We start from the raw sequence: 16,175 nt of genomic DNA, 5'->3' as shown, positions 1-16,175 counted from the left end.
AATCGCGGCCACTCACGCAGGTTTTGTTCTTGTTACCGTCGTCGGATATAAACGCCGAGTATCGCTCATCTTCGAGCAATGCTTCGTCGAACATGCCTTTATCCATTTGCGCTCTCACTCTTGGAATAGGGGTGCTACTACGTGCCGCTAATTCATCGGGAATAGAAACGCTATCGTGCAAAGGCGATTCTTCGGTGAAAATCTGACGAATGTTCTTCTCTCGTAATTCACGATTTCCCACGAATTCGGGAGGAGTAGCTATACCACGCAATAGTCGAGCGAATCGGCCTCTCCCCGTCGCTTTTAAGGTTTTTCTCTCTCGTACCGCATTCTCTCGCGTTCACAAGTTCGGCGATGTTCGTTCCCTTTAAAATGTTTCAGTCTATACTCACGACCCCTTGTCTGTCACAGCTTATTCTAACGGGCACCGCCACATCGCAGAAATGTCGCAATAGCTTGCGCGCTTTACCACGATAACTTTTCGGGATTTTATCCAGTGTGGCGGATCGATATAGATCCGCACACACACAAGCGCGGCGCCGCTAGCCGAGCCGCCGCACAACCGCGAGAGCCTCCGCGCAACGCCGTTCGGTGGCGCATTCGCGGGGGGGTTTTCTCGCGAGGAAATCTTAATTAAGACTCAATAAAAGGCAGACCCAGCGGGTGGTCGGGGAGACTCGCACTCCGCTGCACTGGTATTAGTGGCGACTTTTATTAATAGCCCTTATACCAGCAGCGGTACCAACAGCACCTATAGGCGCTACTCCTCGTGCTGAAAAGTGCGCCTCGCTGAAGAAGCGATACCTCGCGTTGAAAAGTGCGCCTCGCTGAAGAAGCGATACCTTGCGCTGAAAAGTGCACTCGCTGAAGAAGCGATACTTCGCGCTGAAAAGCGTGTCCGCTGAAGAAGCGGCAACGAGGCCACCGACGCCGAAGAGGCGTCCATCTCTCCACTACGTCGGAGAAGGGGCAGTCGGCCAGCTCCTCGGCGCGGGCACTAGCCCACACGCCAAAGAGCCAGGGCCTACGGCAACGCCTGTACCAGCTGTTTGGAGACAGCTCCCCAGAGGCCGAGACAGGAGGTCCGTCAGGCCGGTCGCCACGGCCGCGGACACCTTCGCCAACGCGGGCTGGGGCGCCGTCCCCGCTTTTGTGGGAAACTCCCTCATCACCAGCACCGGCGGCGGCCAACGTCTTCCTCCCCGCACCGTGGAAGCTCTACCCTATCTGTCTCCCGCAACGGAAGCTAACGCAACCTGCAGCAGTCCCGCTAGCCCGCGGCGACATCCGCGTTCTACGACCGATCTCGCCACGCCGCACGAACGGACACGTAGGAAAGGAAAATCAAGCGCCGGCTTCTGGAGGTCCCCAGCAAAGAAGGACGCGTCGCCCCCATGGCAAGAGAGTAAACTCAGCGGCTCGACGAGTCCTAAGACGTTGGGAACAATTCCCGGACACAAACACATGCACACACATACACATGTAAACTAAATAAAATGTTCCTTGTTAAAAGTTAAAAAAGAAACAGCGAGTGTCACTGCACCCTCCCCGCGAGCGACCGATTACGTCAAATAAAAGAGGCAACCGCCACAACACACAATACCCCAAAACTGGTGACCCCGACGTGATCCTCGCGGGTGAGTGAAAATGCCGACAGAGCGCTCGCCGACAAGGGCTTCAACAGGCTCCACGGCTGAAAACATGAATCCAACGGCAGAACAGCCAACGGGTGCTCACATAAACAAAGTCGCCGTCCGCGCACCACCCTTCTGGGAGAACGAGCCCGAGTTATGGTTCGCACAACTCGAGGGACAATTCCTGCTCGCTGGCATTACTCAAGACGCTACCAAGTACGCCCATGTACTTTCACAGATCGACACGAGGTACGCACGTGAGGTCAAGGACGTAATCACCGACCCACCTGCGACGGACAAATACCTCGCGATTAAGACTGCCTTAATCCGTCGACTGTCAGCTTCACAAGAGCACAGGATTCGCCAACTTCTAGAACACGAAGAGATGGGAGACCGCAAGCCTTCGCAATTCCTGCGGAACCTACGCACGCTCGCTGAAAATGCCGTACCCGAACAACTCCTACGCACGTTGTGGCTCGGGCGGTTACCAACCACGATGCAAGCCATTCTGGCGACCAGAACACAAGACCGACTGGAGGACGTCGCAGAACAAGCGGACCGTATTCAAGAGGTCACCGTTCGTTCAGTCAACGAAGTGAAAACGGCGCCAGACGACCCATCACCGATGGCCCACCAAATACGGCAGCTCACCGACCAGGTGGCAGCCATGGCTCGACGTCTCGAGCAAACGCCTCGTCCACGGAACCGAAACAGAAGCAAGTCAAGGGAGAGGAAGAAAACGGATCACCTTTGCTTCTACCATCGGAAGTTCGGGCAACAAGCTCGAAAATGCACCCAGCCGTGCAACTTCCAGTCGGGAAACGAGCGGGGGAGTCACTGATGGCGGCCAGTGACACGACCCAGACTCCTCGTCGCCTTTTCGTCACCTGTCAGGAATCCAAAAGACGATTCCTCGTGGACATCGGATCCGACGTCAGCGTATATCCACGTGCCGCAATCCAAGGTCCGAAGCAGCCCACAGCATATATCTTATATGCAGCTAATGGGTCGGCGATACCGACGTATGGATGTATCACCGTAGAACCGAAACATGGTCTAAAAAGGTCTTTTCCTTGGCGTTTTGTCATTGCGAACGTATCGCAACCAATAATCGGCACGGATTTTTTATCCCACTACCATCTGTTACCGGATCTACGAGCAAGAAAGTTAATAGATGGCAAAACAGGCTTGAAAACCCAGGGGACCATAGACCACGCCACGACTGCATCAGTCAAGGTTCTCAAGGAAGAGAATTTGTACCACCGCATCTTAGCGGAATATCCAGGGATTACCCGCCTACGCACGGAACTAACAAGAGCAGAACACAACACCAGGCACTACATCAAGACAACATCAGGACCACCGGAAGCATGTCGTCCTCGAAGACTGGCCCCTGATCGTCTAAAAACTGCGAAAGCAGAATTTGATCTCCTGCTTAAAGAAGGGATCATCCGCCCTTCAAAAAGCCCATGGGCCGCGCCTCTACATATGGTGCCGAAGAAAGAAAACGCTTGGGGCCCATGCGGAGACTACAGACGCCTGAATGCTCGCACGGTACCCGATCAGTACCCGGTTCCTCACATCGAGGACTTTTCGCAAACTCTAGCAGGGAAGAAAATTTTCTCGACCGTAGATCTAGTTAGAGCCTACAACCAGATCCCGGTACACCCTGAAGATGTCCCGAAAACGGCAATCACCACGCCATTCGGGCTCTTTGAGTTTTTATACATGCCTTTTGGGCTACGAAACGCGGCACAAACCTTTCAAAGGTTTATCAATGAAGTCCTACACGGCTTGGACTTCTGCTACGCCTACATCGATGGCATCCTGGTGGCCTCTAACACAGAACAAGAGCACCAGGAACATCTCAGGAAGCTATTTGCCAGACTACAAAAATACGGCATACTCATTAGTCCGGCGAAATGCGTTTTTGGGGCGCAGCAAGTACGCTTCCTAGGCTACATGGTATCCCAACATGGGACCGAACCTCCGCCCAAAAGGGTCAAGTCTATAAAGGAGTTCCCCAAACCGACAACAGTCAAGCAGTTACGTCAGTTCCTGGGAACTTTTAATTTTTATAGACGCTTGATACCTGGGGCAGCTCAAGATCAGGCCCGATTAAATGAGCTTCTAGGCGGACCAAAAAACAAAGGCAACACGCCTATTACATGGACGCCTACTTATGAAGAAGCTTTCAACGAGTGCAAAGAAAGCCTCGCTCGGGCTACCTTACTGGCACACCCGGATCCAGCAGCCGAAATCACGCTCACAACCGATGCATCAGACACAGCCATCGGAGCAGTGATCCAACAGCGGGTACAGCAAGAATGGCAACCACTAGCCTTCTTCAGTAAAAAACTGAACCCTGCTCAGACAAAGTACAGCCCCTACGATAGAGAGCTATTAGCAATCTACGTGGCAGTGAAATACTATCGGCATATGCTGGAGGGCCGCATATTCACAATCTACACTGATCACAAGCCGATCGTCTATGCGTTTCAACAGAACCCCCTGCACAGTTCACCACGACAAGTACGTCACCTCGCGTACATCGGACAGTTCTCAACAGACATCCGGCATATTTCCGGAAAGGAAAATGTCGTAGCCGACACGCTGTCCAGGGTGGAAAGCATTCAAAAAGGGGTTAGTCTCGAAGAACTCGCCAAGTCGCAAGAGAGCGATGCAGAACTGCAGGAACTACAACAGCAGCAAACCGCTCTCAAATTGGAGAAGCTACCAATTCCATGATCAAAACACAAAATCACCTGTGACACCTCCACACAGCTGGCTCGACCGTTCGTAACAAAAGCATTCCGGCAGCAGGTTTTCCAGTCCCTGCACGGATTAGCACATCCTGGAGTAAAAGCTTCGGCGAAGCTAGTATCACAACGATACATCTGGTCAAACATCCAGAAGGACTGCAGAGGATGGGCACAGGCATGCATACCCTGCCAGCAGAATAAGGTACATCGTCATGTACAATCGCCGGTCGGAACATTCACGACGCCCACTCAAAGATTCGAGCACATTCACATCGACATCGTGGGACCCTTGCCTTCATCCAGAGACTACCGCTACTGTCTCACTATCGTAGACCGCTTTACGCGATGGCCAGAAGCCATTCCGATGCCAGATATCGCAGCAGAAACTATCGCACGGTATCTGTTCACAGGCTGGATCGCAAGGTTCGGGACACCTGTCAGAGTCACTACCGACCAGGGCCGACAGTTCGAAGCCGAGTTGTTCCGACAACTTACCCGACTCACTGGGACACAGCATTGGCGGACAACGGCGTATCACCCAGCAGCCAACGGCATGGTGGAGCGTTTCCACCGGCAGCTAAAAACTGCCATCAGATGCCACCAGACAGAAAGCTGGGTAGATACTCTCCCAGTCGTACTGATGGGAATCCGAGCAGCCGTTAAAGAGGACCTGAAAACCACCCCAGCCGAATTGGTGTACGGTGAGACCATTCGGTTGCCGGGAGAATTCCTCCAGGAAGCCACTTCCACGGAAAGTCAAGACTGCAGCGATTTCGTCCAAAGATTGCGACGAACCATGGGGAATATTCGGCCGCAACAAGTAAAACGCCACGGCCTACCCGCAATCTTCGCACAAAAGAGCCTCGAAGAAACGTCACACGTTTTTGTACGACAGGACGCACCAACTCGAGCGTTGCAACCGGCGTACAATGGCCCCTACGAAGTACTCGCGAGGACGCAAAAATTCTTCTCGCTAAAAGTAAAAGGGAAAACGGTAAATGTCAGCATAGACCGTCTCAAACCAGCATACATGCTAGCAACAGCGCCAAATGAGTCGGACACGACCACGCAAGAGCCCCTCAAAACAACGAAAGAGACAGAAAAACAGCAAGAGGAAATCAAGACGAGAAGCGGCAGAGTATCTCGCCCAACGGTTCGTTTCTCACCAGGAGCTCTTAAACAACGAAGGGGGTGATGTGGCGGATCGATATAGATCCGCACACACACAAGCGCGGCGCCGCTAGCCGAGCCGCCGCTGCTCGCCGAGCCGCCGCACAACCGCGAGAGCCTCCGCGCAACGCCGTTCGGTGGCGCATTCGCGGGGGGGTTTTCTCGCGAGGAAATCTTAATTAAGACTCAATAAAAGGCAGACCCAGCGGGTGGTCGGGGAGACTCGCACTCCGCTGCACTGGTATTAGTGGCGACTTTTATTAATAGCCTTAATACCAGCAGCGGTACCAACAGCACCTATAGGCGCTACTCCTCGCGCTGAAAAGTGCGCCTCGCTGAAGAAGCGATACCTCGCGCTGAAAAGTGCGCCTCGCTGAAGAAGCGATACCTCGCGCTGAAAAGTGCGCCTCGCTGAAGAAGCGATACCTCGCGCTGAAAAGTGCGCCTCGCTGAAGAAGCGATACCTCGCGCTGAAAAGTGCGCCTCGCTGAAGAAGCGATACCTCGCGCTGAAAAGTGCGCCTCGCTGAAGAAGCGATACCTCGCGCTGAAAAGTGCGCCTCGCTGAAGAAGCGATACCTCGCGCTGAAAAGTGCGCCTCGCTGAAGAAGCGATACCTCGCGCTGAAAAGTGCGCCTCGCTGAAGAAGCGATACCTCGCGCTGAAAAGTGCGCCTCGCTGAAGAAGCGATACCTCGCGCTGAAAAGTGCGCCTCGCTGAAGAAGCGATACCTCGCGCTGAAAAGTGCGCCTCGCTGAAGAAGCGATACCTCGCGCTGAAAAGTGCGCCTCGCTGAAGAAGCGATACCTCGCGCTGAAAAGTGCGCCTCGCTGAAGAAGCGATACCTCGCGCTGAAAAGTGCGCCTCGCTGAAGAAGCGATACCTCGCGCTGAAAAGTGCGCCTCGCTGAAGAAGCGATACCTCGCGCTGAAAAGTGCGCCTCGCTGAAGAAGCGATACCTTGCGCTGAAAAGTGCACTCGCTGAAGAAGCGATACTTCGCGCTGAAAAGCGTGTCCGCTGAAGAAGCGGCAACGAGGCCACCGACGCCGAAGAGGCGTCCATCCCTCCACTACGTCGGAGAAGGGGCAGTCGGCCAGCTCCTCGGCGCGGGCACTAACCCACACGCCAAAGAGCCAGGGCCTACGGCAACGCCTGTACCAGCTGTTTGGAGACAGCTCCCCAGAGGCCGAGACAGGTGGTCCGTCAGGCCGGTCGCCACGGCCGCGGACACCCTCGCCAACGCGGGCTGGGGCGCCGTCCCCGCTTTTGTGGGAAACTCCCTCATCACCAGCACCGGCGGCGGCCAACGTCTTCCTCCCCGCACCGTGGAAGCTCTACCCTATCTGGCTCCCGCAACGGAAGCTAACGCTACCTGCAGCAGTTCCGCTAGCCCGCGGCGACATCCGGGTCCTACGGCCGATCTCGCCACGCCGCACGAACGGACACGTAGGAAAGGAAAATCAAGCGCCGGCTTCTGGAGGTCCCCAGCAAAGAAGGACGCGTCGCCCCCGTGGCAAGAGACTAAACTCAGCGGCTCGACGAGTCCTAAGACGTCGGGAACAATTCCCAGACACAAACACATGCACACACATACACATGTAAACTTAATAAAATGTTCCTTGTTAAAAGTTAAAAAAGAAACAGCGAGTGTCACTGCAGCCTCCCCGCGAGCGACCGATCACGTCAAATAAAAGAGGCAACCGCCACAACACACAATACCCCAAATCCAGTATTTTTCTGATGCTTTTCTGCTCGCTGCAGCGTTCTCGACGGGGGGCTTCGCCGACGGGGCGTCTTAATGCGCTCGCGTTATCTTCATCGATACGTACCTCCGTCGGTGCGTCCGCTTCCCTCGTCTCTCTCTCACGACGACGACGATGATCGAGCTCTGGTTCGTCATTGAGGACGTTGTCGTTTCCGTATCTCGCATCATCTTCGGGACGATTGTTTTCGGCATCGTCGCCGTCGTTGCTAACGCCCGTTTTCGCGCGTTTGTTGATTTTTTTCTTCTTTTTGGAAAAAATGCAGGTAACGTTGAAGTACTTCTCTGTACAATTCCCATTTCTCGCGATCCGGCATCGTTGAATCGAGAATTCGTTTCATCTCGGAGTCGAGTCGCGACAAAACGGTCCCGGGGTGCGTACGGTATTTTCACCGGATCCCGCGTCGTTATTCGACGAAACGGCGGGAATCACGGGTTGTTGTTGCTACAGCTGCTGCTGCTACTGCGAGATTTTCTCGCGAGATATTCTCGCGAGATTTTCCGCAGAAACTGAAACCATCTTACTCGCTTTTTCCATGATATATCCGCGTGAGCGTTCGATTTAATTAATTTCGCGGTCTACCGATAACGCTGTATAGAATAGCACCGAGTATAGGTCTGATCAAGTAAGGCAAGAATTCTCCTCTTTGCACGATAATTTTCCTTTTGTCTTTCAAATTAGTGCGTTTACTCGCGATATTCCGCAGCGCAGATTTGTACCTGGACAAACGACTTTTTTCCCGTTGGTCGTGCGGTATGTTACCTCTGAGTGTGTTGAAAGTACATTCGCAGATACAGGCGATGAGATCGTTACCCGTGCAGCGTAAGAAGGAGGCCCGCTCTTTCTTCATTAAATAGCACAGTGCTTCAGAAGGCAGACGTTTTTCCGGCCGATGGAGCGACACGCGATACTCGTCGCTCTATCGCTACTCCTGCGTTTCGATGTCATCGCGAAGACGCGACTGCCGCGATTCAGGTGAGCGTGCAGAATATTATACGTGATTTCCCAAAGATCTACGTGGGACATAAACATAATGCGCGTTATCCGTGGGGAAGATGCACGCGCGAAATCGATATTCGTCAGGAGTGGACTGTTTCAAATCGAGCAGCAAATATCCGTACGGTCGCGAAGTAGCGTCGTGGTACGCCTTTTCCAGAAACGTCGGATTATCCGGATAAACTTGATGCGCCAAGTGGCGAATTTCAACGCAAGGATTTTTGAATACCACGATGTGATTGCTGTTGAGAGAAATATCCCGCTGTCCGCGGCCTTGATGAAAGAGATTTTGGAAAATCAGTATAACACTGAGGTTCTTGTGATGACTACCTTTTGTGAACAAATCCACAATCACGTCGCACGATTCCTCATAAAGTCGATTCCCTCATAAGGTCGTCGATTATTACTAATTTCGCGCAAAGCGGATCGTGCGAGTAATCAACCTTCGCGAAACGCGATTATATTTCCCCCCGCGCGCTTTCCGATGTCGCACGATGCCGCCCCGGACTTTTCGCGGCGGTACAACGAATCCACTTCGTGCTGCAGTTGACGATAGGTCTCCTGCCACTCCGCGTAATGAAACAAAATTCTTTCGAAACGGACGTCAAACATACCGGACAAATGGCGAAGAAAAGTCTTCACGAAGATCGTTTTACCGCATCCCGTCGGACCGCAAACGATCGACGTCCAAGGATGCCTCCAGCGCGTGTCTATATCGCACGAACAAATGGTCTCTGCGCGCGATTCTGGGAATGAAAAAAGACCGGCTCGCGAACGCGGATTTATATCTTGAATCGCACGGTGGGATAGCGTCAGCGTACATCCGCGGGGACGCGCGCGCGCCTCAGCGAGCTCTTTCCCACGGCGCGGGGCGATTCGCACCGCCGTGAGCGAGCTTCCTCATGCGACGCGCAAAAGCTTATTTAGCGCTGAGGGAAAGATACAGCTCGTATCCCCTCCCAGCGCTAGAACCGCGATTGTTGAGCTTATCGCATTGGAACAAACGATATTTCTCGGTTCGCACTCAGCGGGGACATTTTATCCTCTTGTTTGAAAGTTACTTCTATCCGTATCTTAAACGTCGCGCAAGAAATTCAAAATTGTTTCGCTCACTCGCTTAAAGTCTAGTGCTGGGGTGGAGATAATGTGAGTATGTGTAAAAAATCGATTTAAAAAAGTTTTTATTTTTTAGATTCGTCTTCGTTGCATATAAAAGTCCTTATTTTTAAAGTATAGCGCGTAAAATTTACATTCATCTTTTTAGGAGGAGTAAACAGGCGTGTATATTCCGTATATGTCGCAATTTTTACATTTTTCTTATATTTTACAGTTTTTACATTTTTACATTTTTACATTTTTTTCTTACCCTAGGAATAATTTTAAAATCTTACGCTGCAAATAAATAAAACAGAGGAGCAAGATATATCGCTATTCGCTGGAGACGTAACTGTACGGTACGGAGTATCCGTACGGTTACGGAGTATCCGTTGTCGTTAAAACTACGTTTTAGTAATACAGGCATGCAGGACTTTGTCTCATCTCTTATGACGATGTCGTGAAATACGGTACGCCAAATCGCGCTAAATTGCAGTTTTATCACGGTTTTATCCTCGCCCGTCTCTTCTCTCCTCTTTAACTTTTAGTCGGCTAGTAACAATGACTTAATGGAACTAAAATTAAGCACGCGAGAATTTTCAAAATTCAGGGTTATTCCCTTCACTTTGCAAATTTCTCACGCACGTCTTTCGCTCGTGCGAACGACTTAAGCGTAAAATTTCGGGCCAGCGGATACGAACGTCTCGATGTATCTACTGGAGCCGTGACTTTTGAGTTCGTCCGTCATTTCGCTCAAAAAATTTCCCGTATGCAGCTCGTACTCATCGGAATCACTGGTGCTCCAATATATACACGAATCGCTATCGTAATATAACACGCGACGATCTAACTTTTCTAAATACGAATATAGCTTTAATCGGGCTAACGCCGTGGTGTAAGCGGCTATCGCGACGCTGGTGTGACCGGCTTCTCGCCTCATTCGCCATGAAACATATATCACTTCGTCGTTTACGGGCAATATATTTGTTATTTCGCGTTCCGGACTCGTGAGCAGAGCCGTGAAACTCTCCCACGTTCTAACGATCTCGGTATTCGGTAGATTGGATCGTTGGCCGAATTCACTCCAGAAGGAGTTGAGACAGCTTCGCGATCGAGCGCAAGCCTAGATTCGGGGAGATATTTGCCCTGTTGAGAACAATACCCTCGACTTTCTCGTATTCGTGCAGATACCGTTTCTTGCCGCCTTCATTATCCGCGCATTCGTTTGGCCATCCGCTGGCCTCTTGCTTCAACTGCAGAAAGCAGTTGATATCCTCCCCGCCGCGTAACCGGATCGTATCGCGTGATTTCGTAGCTTCATATTTCGCTGACGCGATAACCTTTTTCAATAGCTTTGCGTAACTCGCAAGACACACGCGCTTTCGAATTTGCGATCGGCAGGGTCGTCTTGTGTACACGCAGTCTGAGAAAATGTCTCGCAGCAGCTGCAACAAAGCGCGAATAGCAATTTTCCGTTCACGCAATAAGGGAGTACCGGATGGAAGAGATCACGCGGCGCGAGCACTCTGCAACGTACGAGGCCATCTACGGCGTCAAAGTTAAAATCGGAGCCTGATCCGATCAAGGCAGAACACTCCTCACCCACGTAAATGTCCGGATGACCGAGCGGAAAAGCACCCGTCTTCAGCACATACGGGTACAAAGAACACACGTCCACGTAACGTATCTTCTCCGTACCCATAACTTCGTACCGCGAGACGATATATTCCGTACGCCCGCCCTAGAACGCCTCGCAAGGTTCGAGGAGATTGTTTCTCAACATGGGATGATTCTCAACAAATTCGCGTATCTCACGATTTTCGCGCAGCTCCCAATTGAGGATACACTCCCACTTTTCCGTACCCCCGTTTTCTAAGACGACACATCGTCACGAGTGTGCGCTAGTAACGCGCTTCGATCGTATCCTCGCGCGACACGGTTGAGAGTGATCTGTCGCGATTCACGCGGAAACACTCGGGACATCCGTTCCAAAAACAGCCGTGAAACTGCAGCACATGACGCTGCCGGGAATTGTCCGTCTCATAATATCCGTCGACGAGCGGGCCTTCCAATAAACGCTTTTCCCGATCTCTCCCCGTGTGAATTATCGTGCGTCCGAGTTCACGCTCCATCAACAATAACCATTGTAGCGCTTTACGCGATTGCGCGTTGACACCCCTACAACCAACGAGCGGGATTATCCCAATCTCCTTCTAGCACAAAAAGTTGTTGCGAAAAACTTTCATACATGGAAGTAATAGTTGTGCATTCTTCGAACGGACACACATTTCCACGGTCTAGGAAAATTTTTCGATAGGCCAGACACGCTCGTCGAAGGATATCTATGTCGTTCCGGCAATAGCGCACTATCTCCTGAAAATTAAACACCGCGTTTTTGCCTGACATTTTTGCGTGCCACGTTAAAAATTGCTTGCGTTCGTCCGATTCCATTGTATCCGGAGAATAATAATCAATATCCGGTAGCGGCCTGACATAATTTTGATTTTTAATCGTATTGAATAAATGCGGAAATACGCCTTTGGCGACGGAATCCTTTAGCCTGAAAGCTTTTGGTAACGCAGACAGCCGCATAGGCATGTAATTAACGCTATCGAGAAATTTTGTCCGTCCCACTGTTAGTAATACAATTTTTGTTCCGATTAATATTAATTTCGATTCGTCCGTCCTACCGCTCTCGACCAGGTAGCGCAGGATGAACTGCGAGTCGAACGCCCCCGCACTGTACGCGATGTAGATGAAGCACGAGAAACGCTTCGTTGTTCTCGTTGCAAAATCGACGAATTGTTTTACCGGATCATCACGAAATACAAATTCGCGCACCCTGCACCAACGACATCGCGACGCCATATTGTCCTCTCCCAGGCAAGATTCGTACGTTTGCGCGACGCAGAGAGTAACTACGTGGGTTTCACGTTCGCGCACCCTTCGAGTACTTCGTCTTGTCACGTCTCGAAGTCGTAAAATATAAACGCGGCGCGGGCCTTCCGATCGGTTCTCGCATCATCACGATCGTCATTATCGTCGTTATCATCGGTCTAGTCGACATTCTTGAGTTCTTTCGTGTTTACCGATGCCGATACGCGACCCCCTCGAAGCGACCGCATGAAACACAATTGATTCAGCGATCGACGCGCAGCATATGCGACAATAAGCCGCGCCGCACGCGTGTTTTGCACCCGATCTTTTCAAACGCCCGCAATCGCTGCAAAATCTCACGGCGTCGCAAACACTCGACGGCGACTTGCCGGCGTAAGATTTCGGCGCCCGATGGCGTTTAATACAGCTCTCGCCGTAAAACACGCGGTTACACGCGTCGCAACCGATCAATTGCGCGTCTAGCTTCTCGCATGGCGGCGTACCGAGGCATCGCGGACACGTATTTGAGCATCGGTGACCCGTTTCACGACGGTAACCTTTGTTACAGGGAATGCAATAATATTTACTAGCCGAGGCGGCTTTTAAATTTAAAATAGGTTTATAATGCCGTGAGCGCTCGTAACACATTATATTTAGAGTATACGCGAACGAGAGGCGAGCGTCGAATGTCCGTCATACAACGGAGGGACTCCGCGACCGAAACTCCTGAAATTATAAATAACAATCGCGATATTTTCTAGTAAGAGAAGCTGCTGAAAACGCTCGATCTCCGGGATGTCGTATCCTTCCTCGGGTATAACTGTACTGGCATTTCTCGTTAATTCTTCCGCCAAACGTTTTTGCAACGCGGAATATGGGTATCTTATATTTTCCCATTTTCTATGTAGTTCGCCAGTGCGTACTGTACCGCGTTCGCAATAAACGCAAGCCACGACGAGGAAGCGTGGGAGACATATATTATTCCGATTATTTATATTTAAAATCGAGCGTTTTATCACATCTTCGCGCCTTAATTTATTCGATTTCCCCCCCTCACCCCGAAGGCATCCCGACATTGTACACCGTTATTAAAAAACGTTCCGCGATATCGTGACCTCCGGCGCTCTGCGCTACCGAGCTTACGAGGCTCCAGATATCCCCGTAAGTTAAGTCTCGCACTGGGCGAAACGACAAGCCAGCCTGCCCGCGTGTTAAAACTGTCCAGGTGAAAGATAACCTCACGTAATCGCTCGCGTTAGCGGAATTAACGACGTAAGAATAAGTTTCGCGGGATGCTTTTTCTAAATGGTTAGCGATGTCGGTGCCTTCGACGGGCGGAAGATCTTTATACTTGCTTTTCGTCCTAAGATACCATAGAAGGAGGAGGGCATACTAGGTGGCGGCGGGACGCAGTGCGTTCGAGATCTGCGTATGTTTTTCGTTCCAGAAAGAGAAAAATATCGAGAGCGCGGTCCTGCTAGGCCGGGACTCGAACCCGGCTCTTTCGCTTGCCGGGCGACTGCTCTAAACCACTGAGCTACCTGACGCTCCACGTTCACGACACTCTCCTCTTTCTAGATAACGCTCAGAGATGCCGTTCGGAAGCGACATCTCTGGCGCAATCCCGAGCGCACGGCGACTACAGAAAGAAACAATGTTACTGTACCAAACGGTACAGCTGGATAAAGTTATCTCCCCGTATTTCAATATAATTATTATAAATCTTACGTTACCATGCTCGTGAGGAACTTCTTCCGGCATAGACTCTTCTCACGCCGGTTCCATTTCGAAGGAGAGAGCGTGTGTGCCTCCTTATTGTACTGTAAAAGAGTAATGAAATAATGAGTAATGAAATAACGAGAAACGCGAGCTCTGTAAAATATTTAATATTTTAAGTCATTTTATAACTCACGTTCGAATTTATTCTTCTGGTGTTAAATTGAAATATGATAAGTCTCGGCCAGAGTCCCATACCGGCGATTCGGGAAAAATCCGAATTTCCCGGGGAATTTCTACATCGCCAAACCACAATATACTCTCCCATTCTTCTTCTCTTTCCATGTCGGGAATATACGGTATTAGTCTTCCCTTCATCGGAGAGGTGATTAACCGGCGAATAACTCGGTTCTAGTTCTATTTACAGTCATTTTGATTATATTCGAACGTAAAAATATACATCCAGAGAATTCCGCGTCTATATACAAACGTGTGGGTTCGCGCAAAAGTTCTTACCTAATATTCCCGAAGAAAACTCTCGATAGCGGCGAACGTCTTCAGTGTTATCCCCGATACTGTCGTTGTCGCGCTCCATTCCCTCGTCATTATTCTCGTCCGCGTTACCAGCGTCTTCGCCGACATTGACATCGTTGCCGGAGCCATTGGCAACGGGGACGTTGCCATCATCGCTGTCGTCATCATTGTCGTCGCTGTCGGAGCTATAGTCGTCGTCGCCGCTGACACTGTTGTCGTCGTCGTCGTCGTAGTCGTCCGCGCCGGCAGCGGCGGCTACCGTCTCGGTAGCGCCGGTATCATTCTCGCTGTTTTCTGAAAGTAAAATTACACTTTCACTCGCGTGAAATCGATTTTAATATGATATTTTTGTTATTTTATAATATAATATTTGTTTAATATAATATATTTGTTAATATAATATTTGTTATTAAAATATTTGTTATTTTATGCTGCCTTACGTGCGGGTTCAACCACGACGGTCTCATTAGCAATCGTTTCCACGCTACAAATACTGTCAGAATTCGATAGGTTGGTCGATAGTTTCCGATGTCGGAGCATTATTACCGTCTAAAATTTATTTTAGCGTTAGTTAATTTACCCGATAAAGCACCTTAAATCCGGTACTCCTCTCGATTTGCACTTACGCGAAGTTTCCTGATTCGAGTAAGGCGGTTCCTCCGCGAGACGTTTACGACCCTGCGGAAGAAGTTCAAGCGCCTCCCCATCACTGGTATCGGCGGTTACGAGATTAGAATTTATGGAACAATAAAAACAATAATTATTCTTAAAATTCGCGTAAATTATAAAGTTTTAGTTTATAAAACTGATATGATGTAATAACTTACCCGTTATAGGATATCACATCGGCGATAATTCCCCACACGTCCTCGATATCCTCCTTAAAATCTCGTCGAAATATAAGAATTTCTCTGATTATTTTTATTAATTCCGGACCACTCCAAAATTTATCGCACTCGTACAAAAGCGCTAGCAGCGTTCCGCTACAAGCACATGCAAATGAATAAAATATGATATAATTTCCCGTGTCATCGGTGGAAATACGCGCAAAATATCGAACGCTATCAATATTCGCGTCGATATATGAAGCCGTAACGATAAACTCGCGCACTAATTTGCCCACTCGCGACATTGTAACACGTCTCACGGCGAAAAACTAACGGTGGAAAGTGCGAAAGCGGAGTTTTCTCCTCGCATATATACTCCCAAAACTTCACTCTTCTCTCTTCTAGGACAATACGTTTCTCCAAAGAAAGAAGAACGAGTCTTTAAAATTATTAGTCTTTATCGTCGGTAATAAAACACGTTCGGTAATAGCTAGGTGAGCAGGTGGTTTATGCGTTTTCAAAATTGTTTTTTTCCACCGAATGTGCGAGAATGCGACCCCATTCTCTGACAAAAGAACGATAGGACGCGTATCTAGTGACGCACTTCTTCTAGGAAAATCACTCTCTTTGTCAAAAGCGGATTCTGACCGTATCTTCGACGGTAATCCTCGGGTTGATTCGGAAAACGCAGGGTGAAATACCATTAGCTATTTTTCGCTTGTGCCGACTATTACAATAGACGGCTAATTCGCGACATATTCCAAATATGCTGGTCTATATCTCCATTCCTTTTTATATTCC

At 50.1% G+C, this 16,175-nt stretch overlaps 2 protein-coding genes and 1 pseudogene across 2 annotated transcripts; 2 read left to right on the top strand and 1 right to left on the bottom strand.

Moving 5' to 3' along the window:
• The first annotated feature begins 1,647 nt into the window (after positions 1 to 1,647).
• On the top strand, positions 1,648 to 2,475 carry LOC116853024. The gene has a single exon (XM_032833878.1). The coding sequence runs from the start codon at positions 1,648 to 1,650 to the stop codon at positions 2,473 to 2,475; it is 828 nt and encodes a 275-aa protein (XP_032689769.1).
• Positions 2,475 to 10,547, top strand: LOC116853023. The gene is made up of 4 exons (XM_032833877.1): positions 2,475 to 4,277; positions 4,419 to 5,534; positions 6,742 to 7,118; positions 10,436 to 10,547. Exons 1-4 carry the CDS (start codon positions 2,475 to 2,477, stop codon positions 10,545 to 10,547), a joined length of 3,408 nt encoding a protein of 1,135 aa, XP_032689768.1.
• A 218-nt stretch (positions 10,548 to 10,765) lies between these two features.
• On the bottom strand, positions 10,766 to 12,288 carry LOC116853022 (annotated as a pseudogene).
• Positions 12,289 to 16,175: the final 3,887 nt, after the last annotated feature.

Source organism: Odontomachus brunneus, unplaced genomic scaffold (genome assembly GCF_010583005.1).
Source record: "Odontomachus brunneus isolate Ranch 3 - 2012 unplaced genomic scaffold, Obru_v1 Obru_scaffold_268, whole genome shotgun sequence".
NCBI lineage: Eukaryota > Metazoa > Arthropoda > Insecta > Hymenoptera > Formicidae > Odontomachus > Odontomachus brunneus.
Note: the sequence above shows the minus strand (reverse complement) of the source record. Positions and strands in the feature narration are given on the sequence as shown.